Consider the following 23363-nt stretch of genomic DNA (forward strand, 5'->3'; position numbering starts at 1 on the left):
GGCTGTCGCCACTTTATTAATGCACAATTTGTCTAATAGGATAATGATTACACTTCAACCACATTTCTATTCGACAGGTTTTTGCAGATCTTTATTTTATTTTCTTTGGTGTGACGTCATTACGTCCAGCTGTTTTTATCGACACGACAGTTTAATGGAAACACACCGTGGCAGGCAATTGTCGCGTCTATCTATGTGATTTTTTGTGTGTCGACATAAAAATCACTGGACAAGTTAATGGAAACATAGCTATTGTACGTTTTGTATTACCTATGTAATTGCTTTCCTGTAATAAAGATGTTGTGGATTTGTTTTCTTCTTTCTTTCTTCTTAGTATAGTGGTTTACATACCATAGCAGACTGGCAGCAACACTTTGGCTAATGTTTACCTGTGAGGGTTGCCCTTCATTTCAGACACAGGTTGACTTGTGTCCCCTGACAGCAGATCTGGGACAAGGCACATATCCCTAAATGCTCCTCATTCATTTTTATGACACCATTTCATGGCTTAAATGGGTTGTTTAAATTACCAACACTCAATTCCTCAGTGAGATAAACTCAATTGTAACTGTTAATTAGTATGCAAATAGAGCATCCAGGACTGGCAATGAGAGGAGCCACAGGTCTTAAATAAACAAAAGTCTAGTTCCATGGCTCAATGATAATGTTTTACATAGTATAATGAGTTGTACATATTATAATTTTTTAAATAAAAGGTGTTACATATAATTATTTGCTCTGTAGGCCTACTCTATTTTGACACCCTCCAACCCCGTAACAAACATGATTAAAAACAAAGGAAACATCAACCAGGTCACCGAGAACTAGTTCCATTAACTTTCAATCACTGTAGCTATATTCATTCCATGACCAAGGTAATGATCCATCATGCAGAAATCATTTGTCCATGTGTTTTTTCAGTGCTGATACAGAAGCCCAACCTGTACTGTATTAAGGAAGGGGTGCTAGACCCGAAGCATGGACCAGTGAGGCTCTTTTAAGATGACCAATTAAACAGATAAAATGCCTTTCGCTGCTCATTTAATTAAAATGTGCATAATAGAAGTACTCAAGGAAATTTGAGAAGTGCAGTATCCTGTCCATTACCCCATAGACAGGATGCACAGCAGTGCCCTATTATTTGAGTAAACACAGTGAGTGAAGAAGCACAATATCGCCTTGTTCAAAATGGTAGTTCAGGTACATTAGCCTATAGCCCTATGATAGCGCTGCAATAGGTCTACAGGCCTTGAATGGGTTTGTGTTCCACTCACTCAACAACATTTATTTTCCTTTTCTTGCAGTCATGTTTTTAAATCCTGTGAGTTTGCAGTGCAGGAGTTCAGGGATTTTACACCTCAGATTCTATGAGGTTGTGTGGGCTTCAAATCATAAATTGCACATATTCCTTGGATCAAACTGTGACTTGAAAATAAACAGCAACTCAGATACTTACATTTTACATTTACATTTTAGTCATTTAGCAGACGCTCTTATCCAGAGCGACTTACAGTTAGTGAGTGCATACATGTTTTTTGTTGTTGTTTTTTTCATACTTGTAGGGCCATAATTGTAGGGCCTTTTTTGTTGTTGTTGATTAAAGGTCAAGTTGTGCAACACAGACCAATTCACTACTGATAACATATTTGGCAGGTAGTGTTTCTCGGATAATGGCATGCTAGACTAGCCTATAGCTTGTAGATATACTGCTTTAGTCTGCTTACCTTGGGTTTTCCTTCTGCTATGCAATAATGCGGGCGGCAGGTATCTTAGTGGTTAAGAGCGTTGTGCCATTAACCGAAAGGTCGCTGGTTCTAATCCCCGAGCCGACTAGGTGAAAAATCTGTCGATGTGCCCCTGAGCAAGGCACTTAACCCTAATTGCTCCTGTAAGTCGCTCTGGATAAGAGCGTCTGCTAAATAAAGAATGCCATTCTCTCTGAATTACTTTTTGCACATGCAGCTACTACCATCATGCAAATGTAGTATGTATTATTCTGTCAATAGCTTTTGGGTAGAGCAGGTAACATCAACCGCTTGTCTATTCCATAGGTTTTGGGACTAGGCCTACTTTCGAGTCGCTTTTCTTCTGAAGACACTCCCTACCACTGTCGGACGTCACCGACCAGGAGTGAATGGTCTCTGTAAAAATACATGGAATTGATGAAAGGGAAAGGCTCAGGGCTGGACGAAACACGATCGTTTTTTCAATGTGTATTATAGGCAAACGTGTAGCGGAATTATCGAAGTTGTCCTATTTATGAAGGCACATGGATGACGCGTTCTTCCGTTTTGTTAAGTATACATGCGATTGGTGTTTTCGTGTTTTTTTCTTGTTATTTTAGTCAGAGAGAGATAGCTGTATTCATGCCTAGAGGATTGGAATGAATGTCCGCCATATTCTGCTTTACCACGCCCGGGAGTCGAGCGATTGGAAATAAAGCGGACACGTTTATTCATGTGTTTTTTCATCAAACGGATGATATGATAGGACTATATTGGACGTAGGATATGAAGACATGCCTTTTAATAAAATATGTAAAAAGGATGACTGGGAAAGAATGACAATACTTATCACATAAATACTACGGACGGATCTGTTGATCATCTTTAGAAGGAAAATCACACCTCCCATTACCCAATTAGAATTTTACTAACATTTAGTTAACTCCCCGAGCCACTGTCTTCTGACTGACAGACGGTCGGAAAGGACACGAAACGGGGGAGGGCAACACAAATATACATTTTCCTTTCCCCACATCTAGGCTATGTTCTATTTATATTAAACGCGTCCATGTTTTTTCTGCAGCTGTGAGGGCGTGATATGATATTCGTTAACTTTTATAATTTATTGCAACTGGAATCTGCATAAAGAAGCAGGAAAAGTGATTTTAAAAGAATGACCCTGGACTCCATAATGGCGTGTTGCCTCAGCGAGGAGGCGAAAGAAGCCAGGCGGATCAACGACGAGATCGAAAGGCAGCTCCGCCGGGATAAGAGGGATGCTCGGCGGGAATTGAAGCTGTTGCTTCTCGGTAAGCTAGTTGTGATGATGAGATGCAAGTAAAGGCCAAAATTCAATTTGGTTAGTGATGCACGAGCCATGCCTGAGAATCAGCCTGTTAACTTTGTAGCCAGACATGCCGAATTGCAGTTTTCAATCTTAAGTGTTGCAAAGCCAGCTTATTTGAATATATACTGAACAAAAATATAAACGCAACATGCAACAATTTCAAAAATATTACTGAGTTTCAGTTCATATAAGGAAATCAGTTAATTTAAATAAATTCATTTGGCCCTAATCAATGGATTTCAAATGATTGGGAATACAGATATGCATATGTTGGTCCCAGATACCTTTTTAAAAATGTAGGGGGTGGATCAGAAAACCAGTTAGTATCTGGTGTGACCACCATTTCCCTCATGCAACGTGACATATCTAATTTGCATAGAGTTGATCAGGCTGTTAATTGTGGCCTGTGGAATGTTGTCCCACTCCTCTTCAATGGCTGTGTGAAGTTGCTGGATATTGGCGGAAATTGGAACACGCTGTCGTACAGGTCGATCCAGAGCATCCCAAACATGCTCAATGGGTGACATGTCTGGTGAGTATGCAGGCCATGGAAGAACAGGGACATTTTCAGCTTCCAGGAATTGTGTACAGATCCTTGTGACATGGGTCTGTGCATTATCATGCTGAAACATGAGGTGATGTCGGCGGATGAATGGTACGACAATGGGCCTTAGGATCTCGTCACGGTATCTCTGTGCATTCAAATTGCCATTGATAAAATGCAATTGTGTTCGTTGTCCGTAGCTTATGCCTGCCCATACCATAACCCCACCGCCACCATTGGGCACTGTTCACAACGTTGACATCAGCAAACCTCTCGCCCACACAACACCATACTCGTGGTCTGCGGTTGTGAGGCCGGTTGGACGTACTGCCAAATTCTCTAAAACGACGACGTTGGAGGCAGTTTACGGTAGAGAAATAACATTAAATTATCTGGCAACAGCTCTGGTGGACAATCCTGCAGTCAGCATGCCAATTGCACGCTCCCTCAAAACTTGAGACATCTGTGGCATTGTGTTTTGTGACAAAACTGCACATTTTTAAGTGGCCTTTTATTGTCCCCAGCAAAAGGTGCACCTGTGTAATGATCATGCTGTTTAATCAACTTCTTGATATGCCACACCTGTCAGGTGGATGGATTATCTTGGCAAAGGATAAATGCACACTAACAGGGATGTAAACAAATTCGTGCACCAAATTTGAGAGAAATACGCTTTTTGTGCGTATGGAACATTTCTGGGATCTTTTATTTCCTCTGTAGCTCAATTGGTAGAGCATGGCGCTTGTAACGCCAGGGTAGTGGGTTCGATCCCCGGGACCACCCATACATAAAAATGTATGCACACATGACTGTAAGTCGCTTTGGATAAAAGTGTCTGCTAAATGGCATATTATTATTATTATTATTATTATTATTTCAGCTCATGAAACATGGGACCAACACTTTACATGTTGAGTTTATATTTTTGTTCAGTGTATTTAGCTACCATTTTTTCAAATCACTCGCACCATCCAATAAGTCATTTCAGTGATAGTTTAGGATGATAGTTGTGGTCCCTAAATCATTCCAGGTAGTTTCCGTCTGTTTACTGATGAGGCCAAAGTCTAGCCGTTTTATTGGTAGCAATTACAGGGTCTAGAACTAAAAGCATTTTTACAGTGGTGTTTACCTGTTGGCCTACACTATTAAGCATGTCGACTTTACTGCATGTTTTGAGTCCGAACGTTTGGCCCAACAATCTGTGCACGCCACTCGCCCACATCTCTGAAATAGACAGCTGTTTTTTAAATGCTTCAGGTAATAGAAATCTGAACGCACTACCAGTGCTTAGAAAAGTTGATGTAATTATACTTTCCTGTGGATATACTGTCTCACATTCCTACCTGCAAAAGGACCAACTGCATGGTCAACCAGTAAAGTAAGTTAAAATATAATTTGATTCAACATTCTGGCTTGTAGAACTTGTGAGAGGAAATTTTCCAAACAAATGTATGGCATTAATCTCAGACTGTGAACCAGAGGTATCACAGTCTGATTATCAGGCAAGCCTACCCATTGACTCTTGAAGAAGATGCCTAATGTTAGCACAACTGTCCTTTTCTATCATACCCACAAAATATAAGGTTTTATTAGTGTTTACAAGCAAGAAGACCGTAAGCAAGAATAATAGCTTTAAAATATGTTTAGAGCTATCATGTGGATTTTTTATGTTTGATTGTTTGATTGCTTGATGTTTGATTGATTGATGTTTGATTGCTTGATGTTTGATTGCTTGATGTTTGATTGCTTATCTAATCCTATAATGTAGCTTTAATGGACTGTCTATTACTAAGTTACTATTAATGACAAAATGTAGTCTATTTGATCAATGTTTGATATATGGCCTACTGTATGATTAATGTTACTTACGTAAAAAGACTGGGGGTTTTAGGTCTTTGGCTTGTAAATGGACTGGGTTAAAAAGGGGCAGATGTAATCAAATCAACTCCTAGCTGCCTGAACTGAAAGCCTGCTCTCATAGGCCTACGGACATGGGTCAGTAAGCTGGATTTTCCTCACATTTGCTGCACGGCAGCAGCGACTCAACAATTCCTTGAACTGCAGTATGGGTAATTCACCGAAAAAACACTCATGTGGGAGGTCATTACTAACACTAACATTGACCGTTCACTTTAGTTTTATGGGTGTATCAAGGAAGTCCAACCATTGTTAGGCAGCTCGGTCATCCATGTGTCAGTTTGGGGACTGCAGATACATTTTACATTTACATTTTAGTCATTTAGCAGACGCTCTTATCCAGAGCGACTTACAGGAGCAATTAGGGTTCAGTGACTTGCTCAAGGGCACATCGGCCGATTGTTCACCTAGTCGGCTTGGTGATTCGAACCATTGACCTTTCGGTTACTGACCCAACACTCTTAACCGCTAGGCTACCTGCCGCCCAGATATAGTGAACTTAAGCATTGTTGCCATTTTTTTAACACTATACTGGGGTCCTCTGTAGCTCAGCTGGTAGAGCATGGTGCTTGTAACGCCAAGGTAGTGGGTTAGATCCCCGGGACCACCCATACACAAAAATTTATGCACGCATGACTGTAAGTCGCTTTGGATAAAAGCGTCTGCTAAATGGCATATTATATTATTATTATTACACTAGAGCACTGGCCATGTGTGAACAGTTTCCTGACTCGAATGCAACCCCTTAAACACCACTCAGAATACAGAGGCTCTCTAGAACCAGGCACACCCTATAGATTTCTGACTGTCCCCTCTGAATGCAAACAGGTGGAACCTCTTTCTGCTCATTGGCTCTTTGTCATTACGCTGGAAGAAGTTTATTCCACAGCCTCCTTCTGTTCTGTGAAAACTGAGGCCGTGTTCTAGCCTGACTACTTTACAGACGCCTGCCATATCTCACAACACCTGGATAGTTGTTTAACATATCAGCTAACCGCATAATATGACATAGCAATCTGATGCCCAACTGTGCAGTCGATGGCATGGCACACATCCATTGGTTGATGCAATGCAAAGACTGCAATAGAGTTGGCCTGGAACATAAGGAGGAGAGGGTGGTGGTGACCCTTGCTTGCTTCCTCCCTCTCTCTTTACTTTTGAACCGGAGGTGTCATGGGGATTATCTTATACATAAATTATCCTGATGGGAACAAGATCTCCCCTAGAGCTGTCTGTTTGTGAATTCAGGTGGGATCATGGGTAACATGTATGTTATCATGTCCCATTGGACCATCTGGTGCAAGTGTATAGTAGACCTCAGATGCATAATATAAGAACATCAACATTAGAATGAAAAGCACTAGCAAAAGGGAGGGAAAAAAGTATTTGATCCCCTGCTGATGTTGTACGTTTGCCCACTGACAAAGAAATGATCAGTCTATAATTTTAATGGTAGGTTTATTTGAACAGTGAGAGACAGAATAACAACAAAGAAATCCAGAAAAACGCATGTCAAAAACTTTATAAATTGATTTGCATTTTAATGAGGGAAATAAGTATTTGACCCCCTCTCAATCAGAAAGATTTCTGGCTCCCAGGTGTCTCTTATACAGGTAACGAGCTGAAATTAGGAGCACACTCTTAAAGGGAGTGCTCCTAATCTCAGCATGTTACCTGTATAAAAGACACCTGTCCACAGAAGCAATCAATCAATCAGATTCCAAACTCTCCACCATGGCCAAGACCAAAGAGCTCTCCAAGGATGTCAGGGACAAGATTGTAGACCTACACAAGGCTGGAATGGGCTACAAGACCATCGCCAAGCAGCTTGGTGAGAAGGTGACAACAGTTGGTGCGATTCTTCGCAAATGGAAAAAACACAAAATAACTGTCAATCTCCCTCGGCCTGGGGCTCCATGCAAGATCTCACCTCGTGTAGTTGCAATGATCATGAGAACGGTGAGGAATCAGCCCAGAACTACACGGGAGGATCTTGTCAATGATCTCAAGGCAGCTGGGACCATAGTCACCAAGAAAACAATTGGTAACACACTACGCCGTGAAGGACTGAAATCCTGCAGCGCCCGCAAGGTCCCCCTGCTCAAGAAAGCACATATACAGGCCCGTCTGAAGTTTGCCAATGAACATCTGAATGATTCAGAGGAGAACTGGGTGAAAGTGTTGTGTTCAGATGGGACCAAAATCGAGCTCTTTGGCATCAACTCAACTCGCTGTGTTTGGAGGAGGAGGAATGCTGCCTATGACCCCAAGAACACCATCCCCACTGTCAAACATGGAGGTGGAAACATTATGCTTTGGGGGTGTTTTTCTGCTTAGGGGACAGGACATCTTCCCCGCATCAAAGGGACGATGGACGGGGCCATGTACCGTCAAATCTTGGGTGAGAACCTCCTTCCCTCAGCCAGGGCATTGAACATGGGTTGTGGATGGGTATTCCAGCATGACAATGATCCAAAATACACGGCCAAGGCAACAAAAGAGTGGCTCAAGAAAGGGCACATTAAGGTTCGGGAGTGGCCTAGCCAGTCTCCAGACCTTAATCCCATAGAAAATCTGTGGAGGGAGCTGAAGGTTCGAGTTGCCAAACGTCAGGCTCGAAACCTTAATGACTTGGAGAAGATCTGCAAAGAGGAGTGGGACAAAATCCCTCCTGAAATGTGTGCAAACCTGGTGGCCAACTACCAGAAACATCTGACCTCTGATTGCCAACAAGGGTTTTGCCACCAAGTACTAAGTCATGTTTTGGTGCAAAAATGATGGTGCAAAAATCAAAATGGTATATTTAATGTTCATAGCATGGTACTCGGCAGGTTCAAGAAAGGGGAAATAAAAACCTAGCTTGGTCAGAGCACTTCACTTATAAAACAAAGAGTATTTCGAAAATCAACAAATTAAATAGTCTCTTTTCTGGCTAGGCTTGGCTTTGGCTCTTGGCTACGGGAATCACTCACGCACATTCTTCGTCTTCTAATCCATTATTTTTCTTTGTCTCAATGTCCTCTTCTTTCCTTTTCTTGTTTCTTTGTTCTATATTTCTCCTTGTTTCTTTGTCCATGCGTGCCTCTCCATTGTTCTCTTTTAACCGTGCGTAATTGGCCCCGTGCCTTCCCCGCCGGTAATAAGGGGTGTGCTTGGGGAGTCCTGTGACATCGTAGGGGATTCCCTGCATTCCCCCGCCCCTCTGACTCCCATTGACCGCCACACCTCTGGATGGCTCACACACCGCCATCCTCAGAATTTACCCAGCAGGTCGAGTGCCAGCCACGACGAGAGTGCCGCGATGGGATAGTGCGTCTGCATTTCCGTGATGGACCCTGAATCTTTAGTTACCCTACTGTTATTCTCTTTGTTTCTCGCCATGCAGGTGAGTGGTGCGTGATCAGTCAATAGTGAATTTTCTTCGTAACAGATAATATCGCCAGCCCCTCTCTTTCAACCTTGGCATATTTCCTTTTTCTCTGAGAGTTTACAGCCGATGTAGGCTATGGGGTGTTCGTCCTCTCCCACCCCCTTGGAGAGAACTGCTTCTATGCCGACATCAGAGGCCTCTGTTTGCACAATGAAGTCCCGGTCCAAGTTTGGTGCGCTTAGCGCCGGTTTTGCGCACAGGACTTCCTTCAACTTTTGGAAAGTTATTTTGGCTGCTTGAGTCCACTTACCTGGGTGGGAAGGTCTTTCTTTGTCAGGTCGGACAGTGGAGCGACTATAGATGCATAGTTGGGTATAAAGCACTGGTAGTAACTTGTGAGCCCTAGGAAGGATCGCACATGCTTTTTACGCACCGGCCTTGGCCACTCCCGGATAGCCTCCACTTTCTTCGTCTGGGGACGTATGTGACCACTCTCAATCGTGTACCCCAGATATTTTTGCCTCACTTAACCCGAGCCTGCATTTCTTGGCGTTTGCTGTCAATCTAGCGCTCCTTAGGCTCCCCAGCACGGCCCGTAGCCGTTGTAGGTGCATCTCCCAGTCTTCGCTGTGGATCACCACGTCGTCGATTTAAGCCGCAGCGTAAGCTTGGTAGCGGCTGAGTAGCTAGTCCATTAACCGCTGGAACGTCGTGGTAATTTCACGTAATGTAAAAGGCTGTCTGGTGTAGAGAACACTGTCTTTTCCCTGTCTTCTGGGGCCAGAGGCACCTGCCAATAGCCTTTATAGTGAGATCTAGGTTAGTTATGTAGCTCGCCTCTCCCAACCGCTCTATCAGCTCATCTACCCTCTGCATTGGGTATGCGTTAATTTGGAGATGTCATTCAGTCCTCAGAAGTCCTTACAGAATCTCATCATTCCGTCTGGCTTCGGAACGAGAACTATCGGACTGGATCATGCGCTGTGGAACGCCTCAATAACTAAAAATCTAATCAAAATGTATTATCAATGTGTTGATAGAATGTTGTTAGCGTTTTCCTCATATTTGCTTTGTTAAAGTCCCCAGCTACAATAAATGTGGCCTCAGGATATGTGGTTTCCAGTTTGCACAAAGTCCAGTGTAGTTCCTTGAGGGCCGTCATGGGATCGGCTTGATGGGAATATACACGGCTGTGACTATAACCCGAAGAGAATTCTCTTGGGAGGTAATACGGTCGGCATATGATTGTGAGGTATTCTACGTCGGGTGAACAAAAGGACTTAAGTTCCTGTACGTTATAGCAATCACACCCTGGGTAGTTATTTATGAAACGGACACCATCGCTTTTTCTTATTCCCGGAGAGTTCTTTATTCCTGTCTGCACGATGTACTGAGAACCCAGCTGGCTGTGTGGACGGGGACAGTATATCCTGAGAGAGCCATGATTCTGTGAAACAGAGTATGTTACAGTCCGTGATGTCTCTCTGGAAGGAGATCCTCGCCCTGAGCTCGTCTACTTTATTATCCTGGGACTGGACATTAGCGAGTAATATACTCGGAAGCGGTGGATGGTGTGCACGCCTCCTGAGTAGGACTAGAAGTCCACTCTGAATACCTCTTCTCCGCCGGCAGTATCTTGGACCAGCCTCTGGGATAAATTCAATTGCCTTGGGGGTACGAGCAAAGGATCCAATATTTCTGGTCGGAATGCTTTCTGATATCCAAAAGTTATTTCCGGCTGTTTGTAGTAACACAAAAAACGTTCTGGGCTAATAATGCAAGAAATGCCACCTCTCTCACGCCGTCCCTGATGATTTATCGTCACGTGGCAGGGATTCTGTAAGGCCTTAAGTTTACTCTCTTGCCTGGCTCTGTGTATATATGATGCTGGATGAGGTCTGTATTCCCTGGGAGGGAGGAAAATACCTCCCGGTGTCGGTCAACTAGGGGCCGTAGGTCTGCTCTTGCTCACAAGTCAGCGACTTCCCCAGCAGTACCTTTAGCAGCGTCTTGTTGGGCTGGGGGAAGAGAGCAGAACATCTCAATTTTTCTCATGGTACTCCATCATAAGGTTGATGTGGTATAACTGTTCAGGTTTCCTTCTACCTGGCTGATTCACTCTGTAGTTTATAGGGGATACTCTTACCATTACCTCGTATGGTGTTCTGTGGGGACACGGCTGGGCTTCCCACACCTCCTTGGCGAGGTCCTGGATCCCTCTGCACTGCCTCCCGTATAACAGCTAGAACGGAGAGAAGCCCGTTGACGACTGGGGCACCTTCCTAAGAGCAAACAACAAGTGAGGTAATGACATGTCTCAGTTCATCCCGTCTCGTTCTATCGCCTTCTTCAGCATAGACTTAACAGTTTTAATCAGGCGTTCACATAAATCATCGTTCTGGGGATGATATACACTTGTGAGTATTTGTCTCATATTGTAAAAGGTGCGCAAGTCTTTTATAATGAGGGACATAAATTGGTCCGACAAAATAGAGGAGGGTAGGCCACCTCTGGAGAAAATCTGGAACAGCTCCTTTGCAATCCCTTTAGCGAACATATTACGCAGGTGTATGGCTTCCGGGTAGTGTGTTACGTATTCAATTACCAACAGTATATATTTGTGCCCTCTACTGATTTGGGAATAGGACCCACCAGATCCATTGCTATCCGCTCAAAGGGCGTTTCGATGGTGGGATGAGCAGGTTTCTGTGATTGACTTTGGGGGTTGTCTTTTGGCACTGGTCGCATGACTTACAGTACTTTTCTTTCATTTGTAATATGGGGCCAGTAGAATTTACTCATGATGCACTCTTTAGTTTTGTTGACGGCCATGTGGCCTCCCAGCACTTGCTAATGCGCCAGGTACAGTACAGTACTGTCACGCCCTGGCTCTGGGGACTCTTGTATGTTGAGCCAGGGTGTGAGTTTTCATTGTTTTGTGTTCTAGTTTGGTATTTCTATGTTGGCCAGGGTGGTTCCCAATCAGAGACGGCTGTAGCTCGTTGTCTCTGATTGGGAGCCATACTTAGGTAGCCGTTTGGCATTGTTTTGGTGTGGTATCTTGTTCCGTTTGGTTTGTGTAACCGTAGGACTTCACGTTTCGTATCGTTTGTTGTTTTGTTCGTTGTGTTGTACATTCAATAAATATTATGTACGCATATCACGCTGCGCCTTGGCCCGCATCTTCTCAAGACGATCGTGACAGAAGATACCACCTCGACTGGGTCAAGCAGCGTGAGGAGGAGAGAGGCTGGACTTGTGAGCAGAGGAGCGAGAGTCTGGCGAGAGCCATGGAGGCCTGGCCCACGGGGAGGAGAGACGGCCAGAAATTTTTTAGGGGGGGCTCACGCCGTGGACGACGGGGCAGCAGGAGGCCGGGATAGAGTGGTTCAGCGGGTTGGCAAAGGAGGCCGCCAGGTTACGGGAGTCACTGGTCACCAGGGGGAAGGAGAATGTAGAGGCACGGCGAGAGGTACTGGGGTGTGTTGCCAGTCCGGTCCGGCCCGTTCCTGATCCCCGCGTAGGGCCAGTGGTGTGTGTCCCCAGTACGGTCTGGCTTGTTCCTGTCCCTCGCACTGAGCCTGTGGTGCGCGTTGCCAGCCCGGTCCGGCATGTTCCTGCCCCTCGCACCAAGCCTGTGGTGCGCGTCGCCAGCCCGGTCCGGCCTGTTCCTGCCCCTCGCACCAAGCCAGTGGTGCGCGTCGCCAGCCCGGTCCGGCCCGTTCCTGCTTCCCGCACCAAGCCAGTGGTGCGCGTCGTCAGCCCGTTTTGGTCCGTTCCTGCTCCCCGCACCAAGCCAGTGTTGCGCGTCGTCAGCCCGTTTTGGTCCGTTCCTGCTCCCCGCACCAAGCCAGTGGTGCGCTTCGTCAGCCCGGTTCGGCCCGTCCCTGCTCCCCGCACCAAGCCTGTGGTGCGCGTCGTCAGCCCGGTCCGGCCTGTTCCTGCTCCCCACACCAGGCCAGTGGTGCGCTTCGTCAGCCCGGTTCGGCCCGTCCCTGCTCCCCGCACCAAGCCAATGGTGCGCGTCGTCAGCCCGGTCCGGCCTGTTCCTGCTCTCCGCATCAAGCCAGTGGTGCGCTTCGTCAGCCCGGTTCGGACCGTCCCAGCTCCCCACACCAAGCCAATGGTGCGCGTCGTCAGCCCGGTCCGGCCCGTCCCTGCTCCCCGCACCAAGCCTGTGGTGCGCGTCGTCAGTCCGGCACAGCCCATGCTTTCCACTAGATGTTGGAACATTGCTGCAGGGACTTGCTTCCATTCAGCGACGAGCATTAGTGAGGTAGGGCACTGATGTTGAGCGATTAGGCCTGCCTCGCAGTCGGCGTTGCAATTCATCCCAAAGGTGTTCGATGGGGATGAGGTCAGGGCTCTGTGCAGGCCAGTCAAGTTCTTCCACACTGATCTCAACAAACCATGTCTGTATGGACCTCGCTTTGTGCACAGGGGCATTGTCATGCTGAAACAGGAAAGGGCCTTCCCCAAACTGTTGCCACAAAGTGGAAGCACAGAATCGTCTAGAATGTCATTGTATGCTGTAGCGTTAAGATTTCCCTTCACTGGAACTAAGGGGCCGAGCCCGAACCATGATAAACAGCCCCAGACCATTATTCCTCTTCCACCAAATTTTACAGTTGGCACTATGCATTGGGGCAGGTAGCGTTCTCCTGGTATCCGCCAAACCCAGATTCGTCTGTGAGATGGTGAATCGTGATTCATCACTCCAGAGAATGTGTTTCCACTGCTCCAGAGTCCAATGGCAGCGAGCTTTACACCACTCCATCCAATGCTTGGCATTGCGCATGGTGGTCTTAGGTTTGTGTGCGGCTGCCCGGCTATGGAAACCCATTCCATGAAACTCCTGATGAACAGTTATTGTGCTGATGTTGCTTCCAGAGGCAGTTTGGAACTCGGTAGTGAGTGTTGCAACTGAGGACAGACTATTTTTACTCACGACACGCTTCAGCACTAGGCGGTCCCATTCAGTGAGCTTGTGTGGCCTACCACTTCACAGCTGAGCCGTTGTTGCTTCTAGACGTTTCCACTTCACAATAACATCACTTACAGTTGACAGCAGCTCTAGCAGGGCAGAAATTTGACAAACTGACTTTTTGGAAAGGTGGCATCATATGACGGTGCCACGTTGAAAGTCACTGAGCTCTTCAATAATTCTACTGCCAATGTTTGTCTATGGAGATTGTATGGCTGTGTGCTCGATTTTATACACCTGTCAGCAACGGGTGTGGCTGAAATAGCAGAATCCACTAATTTGAAGGGGTGTCCACATACTTTTGTATATATAATGAATCGTTCGCTTCATCTTTAGCAGGGGGATTCAGAAAACTTTTTTTCTCCAATAAGTAGATTTTCAATAAATATGCGAGTGTTTGTCTGATTTTGACACAGGCTAAACCAAACAAAGCTCCACGTCGTCCTGGATCAATTGCTTTATTGTTTGTCTGTGTCCGACACAGGGGGCCAACACCACAGTGAATATCATGGAACTTCTAAAACAGAATTGGAGCATTTAGATAATTTTTTACAATTAGGCTACTCATAACTTCATAATGCATTTGAACAGTATAAGACTAAATGAACCCTCTGTTTGAAAACAAATGGAGGGGATTCAAAGGGTAAAACGCCTTATTCATTGACATTAATAATTTATATATTTTTTATTTGATGCTAAAAAAAATTATAGAAAAAAACGGATTTTTCAGATGTATTTGAGCCTGTGCTGTACAAATTAAGTAAGTCTCACACAAATATGGTCCAGTCCACTGTATTCTACACAGGGGTTGAAAGAGGTTCAGGGAACAGAACCGAAAACCAGAAAATAACAAAAATTTTCGAGGAGCGGAATCAGAACCGGGAACGAAAGTGATCTATACTGTTCCGGAACAGAACCGTTATTTTAAAAGCATGGGAACTGGTTATGCAGAAATGCAAAAACGAAACTTACGAACGGGAAGCATAGAAATAGCGCACATAGAACAGATCTACCGCTTCTTATACTTGCTTTCAATAAGAATGACAGATCTATAACTGTTATGTGCACTATTTCTATACTTCCCGTTCTAAAGTTTTGTTTTTGTGTCTTTTACTTTCAGTTTTGTACACCAGCTTCAAACAGCTTTTAACAATATATTTTTATTTTTATTTAAATCTTTTTTTTTGGTTATTGAAAAGAGATTTCACAGCGGTTTAGATGGTACAATGATTCTCTACGCTTGTTTTGGGGCGGCACGTAGCTTAGTGTTAGTGTTGTGCCAGTAACCGAAAGGTCGCTGGTTCTAATCCCCGAGCCGACTAGGTGAAAAATCTGTCGATGTGCCCTTGAGCAAGGCACTTAACCCTAATTGCTCCTGTAAGTCGCTCTGGATAAGAGCGTCTGCTAAATGATTAAAATGTCAATTTTGTCACATAAACTGAAATTAGGCTAAATATTACAATTTTACCAACCAGGAAATGGCAGAGTGATTTCTGCATAGCGCACCTTTAACACTATGATTTGACTATTAGATGTTATAATCTTCAGAATTAACTTTGTCGAAGCAACGGAATAACTAGGGCTTTACAATGATAGTGAAAACTTGGAGACATTTGGGAGTTAGTGGGTTAAAGTCACAGAGGGTGCACAGAGGGAAATACATTATATCACATAGAGCAAGTCTTTATTCAGATTCAAAATCAGATTTATTGAATTCTCCATGTGGTCTATATTAAAGGGCACTTCCTTTAATATAACAGGCTTTTAAAATGTAATATTGGTGCACAACTTCTACTTAACATATCAAACGGACGCAAAAGGCAATCATTTTGTGGAACGACCCAGTACACGTTAAATTCTGCCCGTTGGACATTGGTTGCAATGCTCTCGTCAAGTTTGTTTACACAAAAACATGGACTCACTACTTGACCGATAATGTATCATGTTTGTAGTCATTTTTGTAGTAATTTAAATGCATTTTAGTGCCTTTGGCACGTGTTAGGTACAATAAAAATGCATTTTGACAAAATATTTAAATTTTGCCATACATTTTAATTAAAATATATATTTCTTACAAATAAATGTAAATGCATTTTCGAATATTTCACAAAACATTACCAAATACATTTAAAAATGTATTTACCTAATATATTGATGAATACATATATTTCAGAATGTATTTTGAAATACATTAAATAAATGTTCTGATGCATTTAACATATATTGTGATATACATTTTACATATATTTATATATACATTTTAAATACATTATGTAATATATGTTGGAATGTATTTAAAATGTATTGAATACATTTATTTATTTGTATATATATTCTTTGGCCAATTTTCAATTTTTCACACATATTTCAAAAAATATATATTAAAAACTCAGTATCGGGATATAATGCCTCAGAATTCTTCAATGACCCACGTATTCCTTCCTTCCCCCTCCTCACCTCTCACCCATCTCCCCCTTTCCCAGGTACTGGAGAGAGTGGGAAGAGCACCTTCATTAAACAGATGAGAATCATCCATGGCACAGGCTACTCAGAGGAGGACAAGCGTGGCTTCACCAAGCTGGTGTACCAGAACATCTTCACTGCCATGCAGTCTATGATCCGCGCCACAGAGACCCTCATGATCCCTTACAAATATGAGCACAACAAGGTAAGGAGGGAGAGGGAAAGAACTGAAGTTGTGGGAAAGAGTGGGAACGAAACCTGTGTGAGTGCATGTGCGAGAGAGAGATGTGTTAGAGTCATCTCCTTCTTATGCTCACTATCATTCATAGTCATGGAACAGCCTTCCACAATCACATCCTGTCTGTTTTGGTACTTCCTGTGTCTTCCTGTCACTCTCAACCCCATCCATGTCATCCTGCCTGTTTGTGTGTGTGTGTGTGTGTGTGTGAGAGAGAGAAAAATAGTCATCTGGTGTACTGAGGTCATATTTCTCGGTTTCAGTTGTCTGCGTAGACTGAAACTGCTCATATGAATTCCTCTTCTTTGGTTAAGACTGGTGCCCCTTATCCTTAGTCTAATTCTGCCTATTATTTTGGTTACAGAGAAAAAAGAGGTCTCAAAAGTAAAGTCTAGAACTGCAGGTAATTCCACATGACTGTCCAATCGAGGTACTGAGACCTATCAGTTATTGACTGGCCATGTCTTATATGAATCACATCATTCTTATATGAATCACAATCTCGTGTGACATCTGACCATGCAGTCTCAGGTTGTTATTAGAGGATAGGGTTGTTCCCTTATGTATGTTACTTTGTAAATATGTTGTTCTTTAGTGTTCGTATAGTCATCACAAGTTTTAAGTGGCCTGTATTGTATATGAAGCCTGTTGTATTTTCCTGGTGTGTTATGTTGGCTTAATGATTGGATACATTCAACAGGGGGCAGTAGCATGTCATTCCCAGGTTGTCACCAGGCAAAAACAATCACTACCTTTTGGGGTTTTGGTGTACAGGCTACTGTAGAGATAAGTAATGAGTTGAGGCCAGATAATGAAGTGAAGCCAGTCATGTGACTTGTGGGGCATTCAAAATCCATCATTTAACATTTTCTAAATAACAGTATAACTAAATACTGCTGGAGTTGAGCTAGGTGGGCTATGTGATAACTTCATATTAGGCCCTTAGAGTCCTCTGTGGAGCGGCATATAGTGAAAAAAATAGGCTGTGTTCTTTTTTTGCAGTTGCATTCGCTGTGCATCTCAGAATATTACTATATCATATTAAATTGCTTCCTGTGACGTTAATTAAACACCTATCCAAGTGTCGTGAGATCTGATCATCTGCGCATTACGACTGTAAAATAGACCACCCAGAACATTTTACATTTACATTTTATTAATTTAGCAGATGCTCTTATCCAGAGCGACTTACAGTTAGCGAGTGCATACATTTTTCATACGGAACGTGGCCATACTCACCGACAGGATTGCCTGCCTGTGCCTGGGTTATGCTTTAGTCCCATTTCAGACTCACAGAACCTTGAATTGATGCCATTGAATTTATATATTTGTTTCTGTCAACTAAAAGTCTGACCTGGAGGAGTGTCTCAATCTGTTTTTTCTTCCCTCCCTCAGGGCAACGCTAACGTGGTACGAGAGGTGGACGTGGAGAAAGTCAACACGTTTGTGAACCCCTACATAGACGCCATCAAATGTTTATGGAATGACCCGGGCATCCAGGAGGCTTACGACAGGAGACGGGAGTACCAGCTATCGGACTCTACCAAATAGTGAGTAAATGAGATCTAACTCTACTACTACTACATCACATTTCCCCTCCTCCTAGGCAGTGGGCACTCACAATATACACAATCTTTTTTTTGTCTCCATAGTTACATGAATGCGCTGGACCGGATCGCAGAGACCTCTTACCTGCCCACTCAGCAGGATGTGCTGAGGGTTAGGGTCCCCACTACAGGCATCATCGAGTACCCCTTCGACCTCCAGAGTGTCATCTTCAGGTATGCCAACCCTCAATCTCACTGAGCTATTCTATTCTATTCTATAACTGACACACTGAGAGTGAGGTTTGTCTCTGTTTTCACACTAGGCACTGCTTATATGTAGCCTTCAACTTCCATACTGATGTAGTGGGGAGAACACACCAGAGGGTGGCGCTCTATCAATTGATGTTATATTCTTAGGGTATCTACAGTACAGGCTTGCAAGTTCACTATAGCTCATTCTTAGATAAACATGTGTAACAATGGTTCCATTGAAACAGTAGCTCATGCCTTGCTTTACTGTGGGTTATACAACAACGTTAGGGGTGATCTTTTTCGTGACCTGTCCAGACCAAATAATTATTTTAACGGTGGATAAAAATGATAAATTGTGTGAAATTTATCAGGTAACAATCATGTAAATAATATGGATGGTATTTTGTTTTTTGATGACGCCTGTACCATGTTTGACTATGTTTGTTTCTTAGTAGCTCAAAAAGCAATTTGAGTGGTCCACAATGTGGTTAAAAAAAAATCTGTATTTTCTATTATTGTATCATTGTGGAGTGACACTTAAATACACTTTTCAAAAGTACCTACGACCGCAGCACAGCTGTGATAAAAAAGTAGTTTAACACATCCTCTCGTGTACAGTTGCTTTAAAATGAGTCTCAAGCATGTCTTTTTGCTATAAAAATGCTAGCAGTTTTTTTACACCAAAATGCCACATTTTAAATGAAACAATGATCATCTAGCAAACACGAATAAGACCTACACTATATTCCAATGCCAACTGTAGTTGTACTCTACTCATCTGTGCTTGATGTTGTTACTCTATTCCAATGACAGGATGGTGGATGTGGGAGGTCAGAGGTCAGAGAGGAGGAAGTGGATCCACTGCTTTGAGAACGTCACATCCATCATGTTTCTGGTGGCACTCAGCGAGTATGACCAGGTGCTCGTAGAATCCGATAATGAGGTGAGCTTTGTTGTTAACAACCGTACAGTATGCAGGGCTTGACTTTCACTTTTTTTTTTTATTTGTCCAAAAGCTCAAGTCATCATTCATCATTGTATGATGCAAGGAACCACTTTACAAAATAAAATGCATTACTATCTTTTTTACCTAGAGAATCAGACAAAATTGTAGGCTATACTCTGCCTATTGGCTTCTTTTGCATATTCAAGCCTGTCTCAAAATACAACACTGCCCCTTTAAGGCTCTGCTGGAGGATGGCTGGCCACCCTTGGTAGCCTATAAAATATTGCAACATTACAATTACAACTAAATACTTTTGTACTTTTGTATATGTCTACTGTTCAAAACAGACTCTGGGACAGATCTGGGACGACAGATCCAAAATTCATATATCCAAAATAACGTTTTATTTCTTCATATTATAAGCTCAACGATGCGCACATGGCTGTAAGCTATTCGTGAATGTTCCAAAATGCAATTAGCGGGAAAACACTGTTCTCAAAAGCGCACCGCACGCACAAGCGGTTTCATGTGACAGAGATTAAAATATCTGTTAGAAATTAAGGGGAGATATAAAGATGCATCAACTAGCATGCACTCTTAGAAAAAAAAGGTTCCTTATAGAACCAAAAAGGGTTCTATCACTTGCTTCATATATGGAACCACTAAAAGTTCTATATTGATCAGAACCTTAGAGGTTCTTCTTCACCGAACCAAAATGGTTCCATATAGAACCCTGCATGGTGCCATTTATAAATGATGGCTACTACTATTAAATAGTAATATTTTTTGCTAAGAATGGCATTTAATAAACAATTAAATAATGGACAAAAGAATACCAGCATCGTTTTTTAGAATGTATTGCCATTAAATGCAAACAGATTGGAAATATGCACTGGTGGCCAGGGAGGCATCTGTTTGAATGATGGTCCATGTCAACTCTGGCTGTGTCACGACTTCCGCCGAGGCTGCCTCCCCTCCTTGTTCGGGCAGGTTTCGGCGTTCGTCGTCACCGGCTTACTAGCTGCTGCCTATCCATTTATCATCACTCCACTTGTCTTGTCTATTAATCACACACACCTGGTCCTTATCCCCAATTAGTCATTGTATAAGTGTTCCCTCTGCTTCCTTGTCTGTGTGGGTGATTGTTTGTAGTGAGCTGTGTGTAGCTCGGTTGAGCTACCCTTACCTTGTTGTTGCCAGGGTAGATATTTCCCCTGTGCCTGAGTTTTGTTGTCGCATGCTTGCGCAACTGTTTATCGACGGAATAAACTCTTTGGATGCGTATTACTCTCCTGCACCTGACTCCTTCTATCACACGCATCACAGGCTGACTTCTTTACAATACAGTACAACTTTGTCCATTACTTACAGTGAACAACAAAAATGTGTCTTCTTCTCAGTTCTCAACCCCCCCAATCAGCAGGCCTCACATACACAGTTGAGACGGTCACAGGTTCAAGCTGCAGTGCAGCGCACCTGGATGGAGAGCATTTTGTGGGGTTAAGGGCCTTACTCAAGGGCCCAATGGTAGGGGAATGTTTTGAGGATGTGAACCCAGCAGCCCTCTAGTTATCAGATACATTTTGCCCGTTTTATCCAAATGGCCACCTTTCGTCCACAGGTAAAACTCCTGCCACAGGTCCAACTCCTTAGCAACTGGGCTATCTACAGTCAGTACAGTATGGGTTGTTGCCTGACTGGTTCCAGAGAAGAAGAAAAAAGGAGAAAAAACATGAGATAATCTTCAGAACTAAGCATTAGTTATTCTGCCACAATGAAAACAAAATGCTATGCAGACATATAATTACTATGATGTAGAAGAACAACTTACATGCAGTTGTTGTCAGCAGCAGCCAAAAGAGAGATCCTCTGGCTCTGTTAGTTCTGGGTTACTGCCAGACTGAGCAAAACGTAGACAGTGTGTTTAAAAGTCATGTAATGATTAACTAGGCTATTAAATCACCAAGACTTATTATAAATAATTTATACATACCTCCCCTGTCAGCAAAAGTATTCTAATGGCTTCATGAAACATAGTCTCCTCAATTGACTCCACACTGAAATAAAATTTAACAATTTGCTAATTGCCAATGTCAGCCTGGGTCTGTAGCTCTATTTGGCATATCACATAATAAAACATGTTTTTTTGAAAGAGTTAGCTGGCAAGCTTGTAAAGTGGCGAATTCAGGTAGCTTAGCTTTTTCTGTTTAGTTAGCTAAGTTAGCTAGCTAGGTTACAAACATGCTCAAATTCTTTAAACTTTATTTATCTAACCTCTAATTTATCATATGACTTTGGCTTCATATATTTCAATTCAGTGGCGGTCAGTGCCGTTGAAGATGAGGGACAACAATGTTTTTTCATGAGCATGGCCTTATTTCTATTATAGCATATTGGATGACTCATTCATATTCCATTCACCCAGTTCAATGTAACAGCGATAGGTTTAGGCTACTACATGATACTCGAATCTTCGCTATACCCTTCATGAGGTTGCTACAACCTAGCCTATGAATGGAAGTTTACAACGTAGGTGCACACAGGTCGAGATATACATTTGAGGTGACAGACAGTGACATTGCCTTGCACACTCTTGCCTGCATCTAGCTTATATATAGTGTAATCATTAGTCCAACAGTTGCAAACGAGAGTTTCTATTGGACAAATGCAGCTATGTTTAACCCCGTTTTGTTCCATTTGCTTCCGTTTAAGAAACGTTTTTCAACAGAATCGGCTGATCACACGTAAACAACAGCCACGTTGTATTCCTTCTATTCCCTTTGCTTGTGGACTTAAATGCACAACACATCAGCTGTATGTGACCAGTCGAAAAAACCTTTCCAAGCCAAACCGCTACACACAGCCTATATCGTTGTCACCATATTAGCTAAAGTAACGTCATAGTCAGCATAGCTAATTGAACTAACGAGTTAGTAAACCAGCTACATGCAGACCTGTCGCCAGACCTCAGTCTTAAGGGTGGCATATGAAATGCATGGGAGGGCAGGGCACAATTATTATTAGCCTACAGTACGTATATTTAATAATAAATTCCCTCAAGTGGGGGGCACAAGCATTTTTGGGGGCGGGCCATAGCGACGGGTGTGGCTACATGCAGTAATGTTAGTGTTGGCAGTTATACCAGCGGGCCCCGGTGGCAATAAATTAGTAATACCAAAAGCTTACCTTGACTTGGAAGAGTTCCAGTTCAAGTGTTGTGTTGAAAAGTCATAGCCAGCTAGCAAACATAGCATCCCTTTGTTTGAGCAGGGTGTTTCAGTAGGCTAAACTAGATAGCTGCATTTGCTAGCTAAGTGAAACTGAAAGTGAGAAAAAAAATGACAATCACTCTCTCTATTTCTCTCTTGCTTCTCCTTCATTTTGGAATAAATTAATTTGTTAAAAACTGTTCAACTATTGTCTATCTCTCTCTTTGAGTCAACTACTCACCACATTTGAGACACTGCAGTGCTAGCTAGCTGTAGCTTATGCTTTCAGTACTAGATTAATTCTCTGATCCTTTGATTGGGTGGACAACATGTCAATTCATGCTGCAAGAGCTCTGATAGGCTGGAGGACGTCCTCCGGAAATTGTCATAATTACTGTGTAAGTCTATGGAAGTGGGTGAGAACCATGAGCCTCCTAGGTTTTGTATTGAAGTCAATGTACCCAGACGAGGACGGAAGCTAGCTGTCCTCCGGCTACACATGGTGCTACCCTACAGAGCGCTGTTGAGGCTACTGTATACCTCCTTTGCAAAATAGTGTGTTTTAATCAGTTATTTGATGACATTTGATTATATTTAGTGTAGTTTTATCTAAAAAGTATAACTTTTTTAATGTTTTACAATTTAAATATTTATGAAATTCACAGAGGAGGAGGGTCCTCCTCTGAGGAGCATCCACTGTTTGAATTAAATAATCAACTTTGCTTACCATAATACATTGAAAAATAACGTGCTTATTGGTAGGTTACGTGCAAGGTGCAAGTTATTTCAATCACCATCCTCTTGCGTGGTCATGCTGGAAT

At 43.1% G+C, this 23363-nt stretch overlaps 1 protein-coding gene across 1 annotated transcript in view; it reads left to right on the plus strand.

Moving 5' to 3' along the window:
- Nucleotides 1-2898: 2898 nt before the first annotated feature.
- LOC311144981 (guanine nucleotide-binding protein G(q) subunit alpha) overlaps nt 2899-23363 on the plus strand; it is a gene marked incomplete at both ends in the record, with an annotated part of 29829 nt that continues 9364 nt past the window's right edge. Inside the window, 5 exons of the mRNA XM_084181179.1 lie at nt 2899-3034; nt 16371-16555; nt 17984-18138; nt 18241-18369; nt 19201-19330. Coding sequence (XP_084037305.1) covers nt 2899-3034; nt 16371-16555; nt 17984-18138; nt 18241-18369; nt 19201-19330 — 735 coding nt within the window. The remainder of the gene's footprint in view (nt 3035-16370; nt 16556-17983; nt 18139-18240; nt 18370-19200; nt 19331-23363) is intronic.

The sequence above is a fragment of the Coregonus lavaretus genome (genome assembly GCF_964263955.1).
Source record: "Coregonus lavaretus genome assembly, chromosome: 17".
NCBI lineage: Eukaryota > Metazoa > Chordata > Actinopteri > Salmoniformes > Salmonidae > Coregonus > Coregonus lavaretus.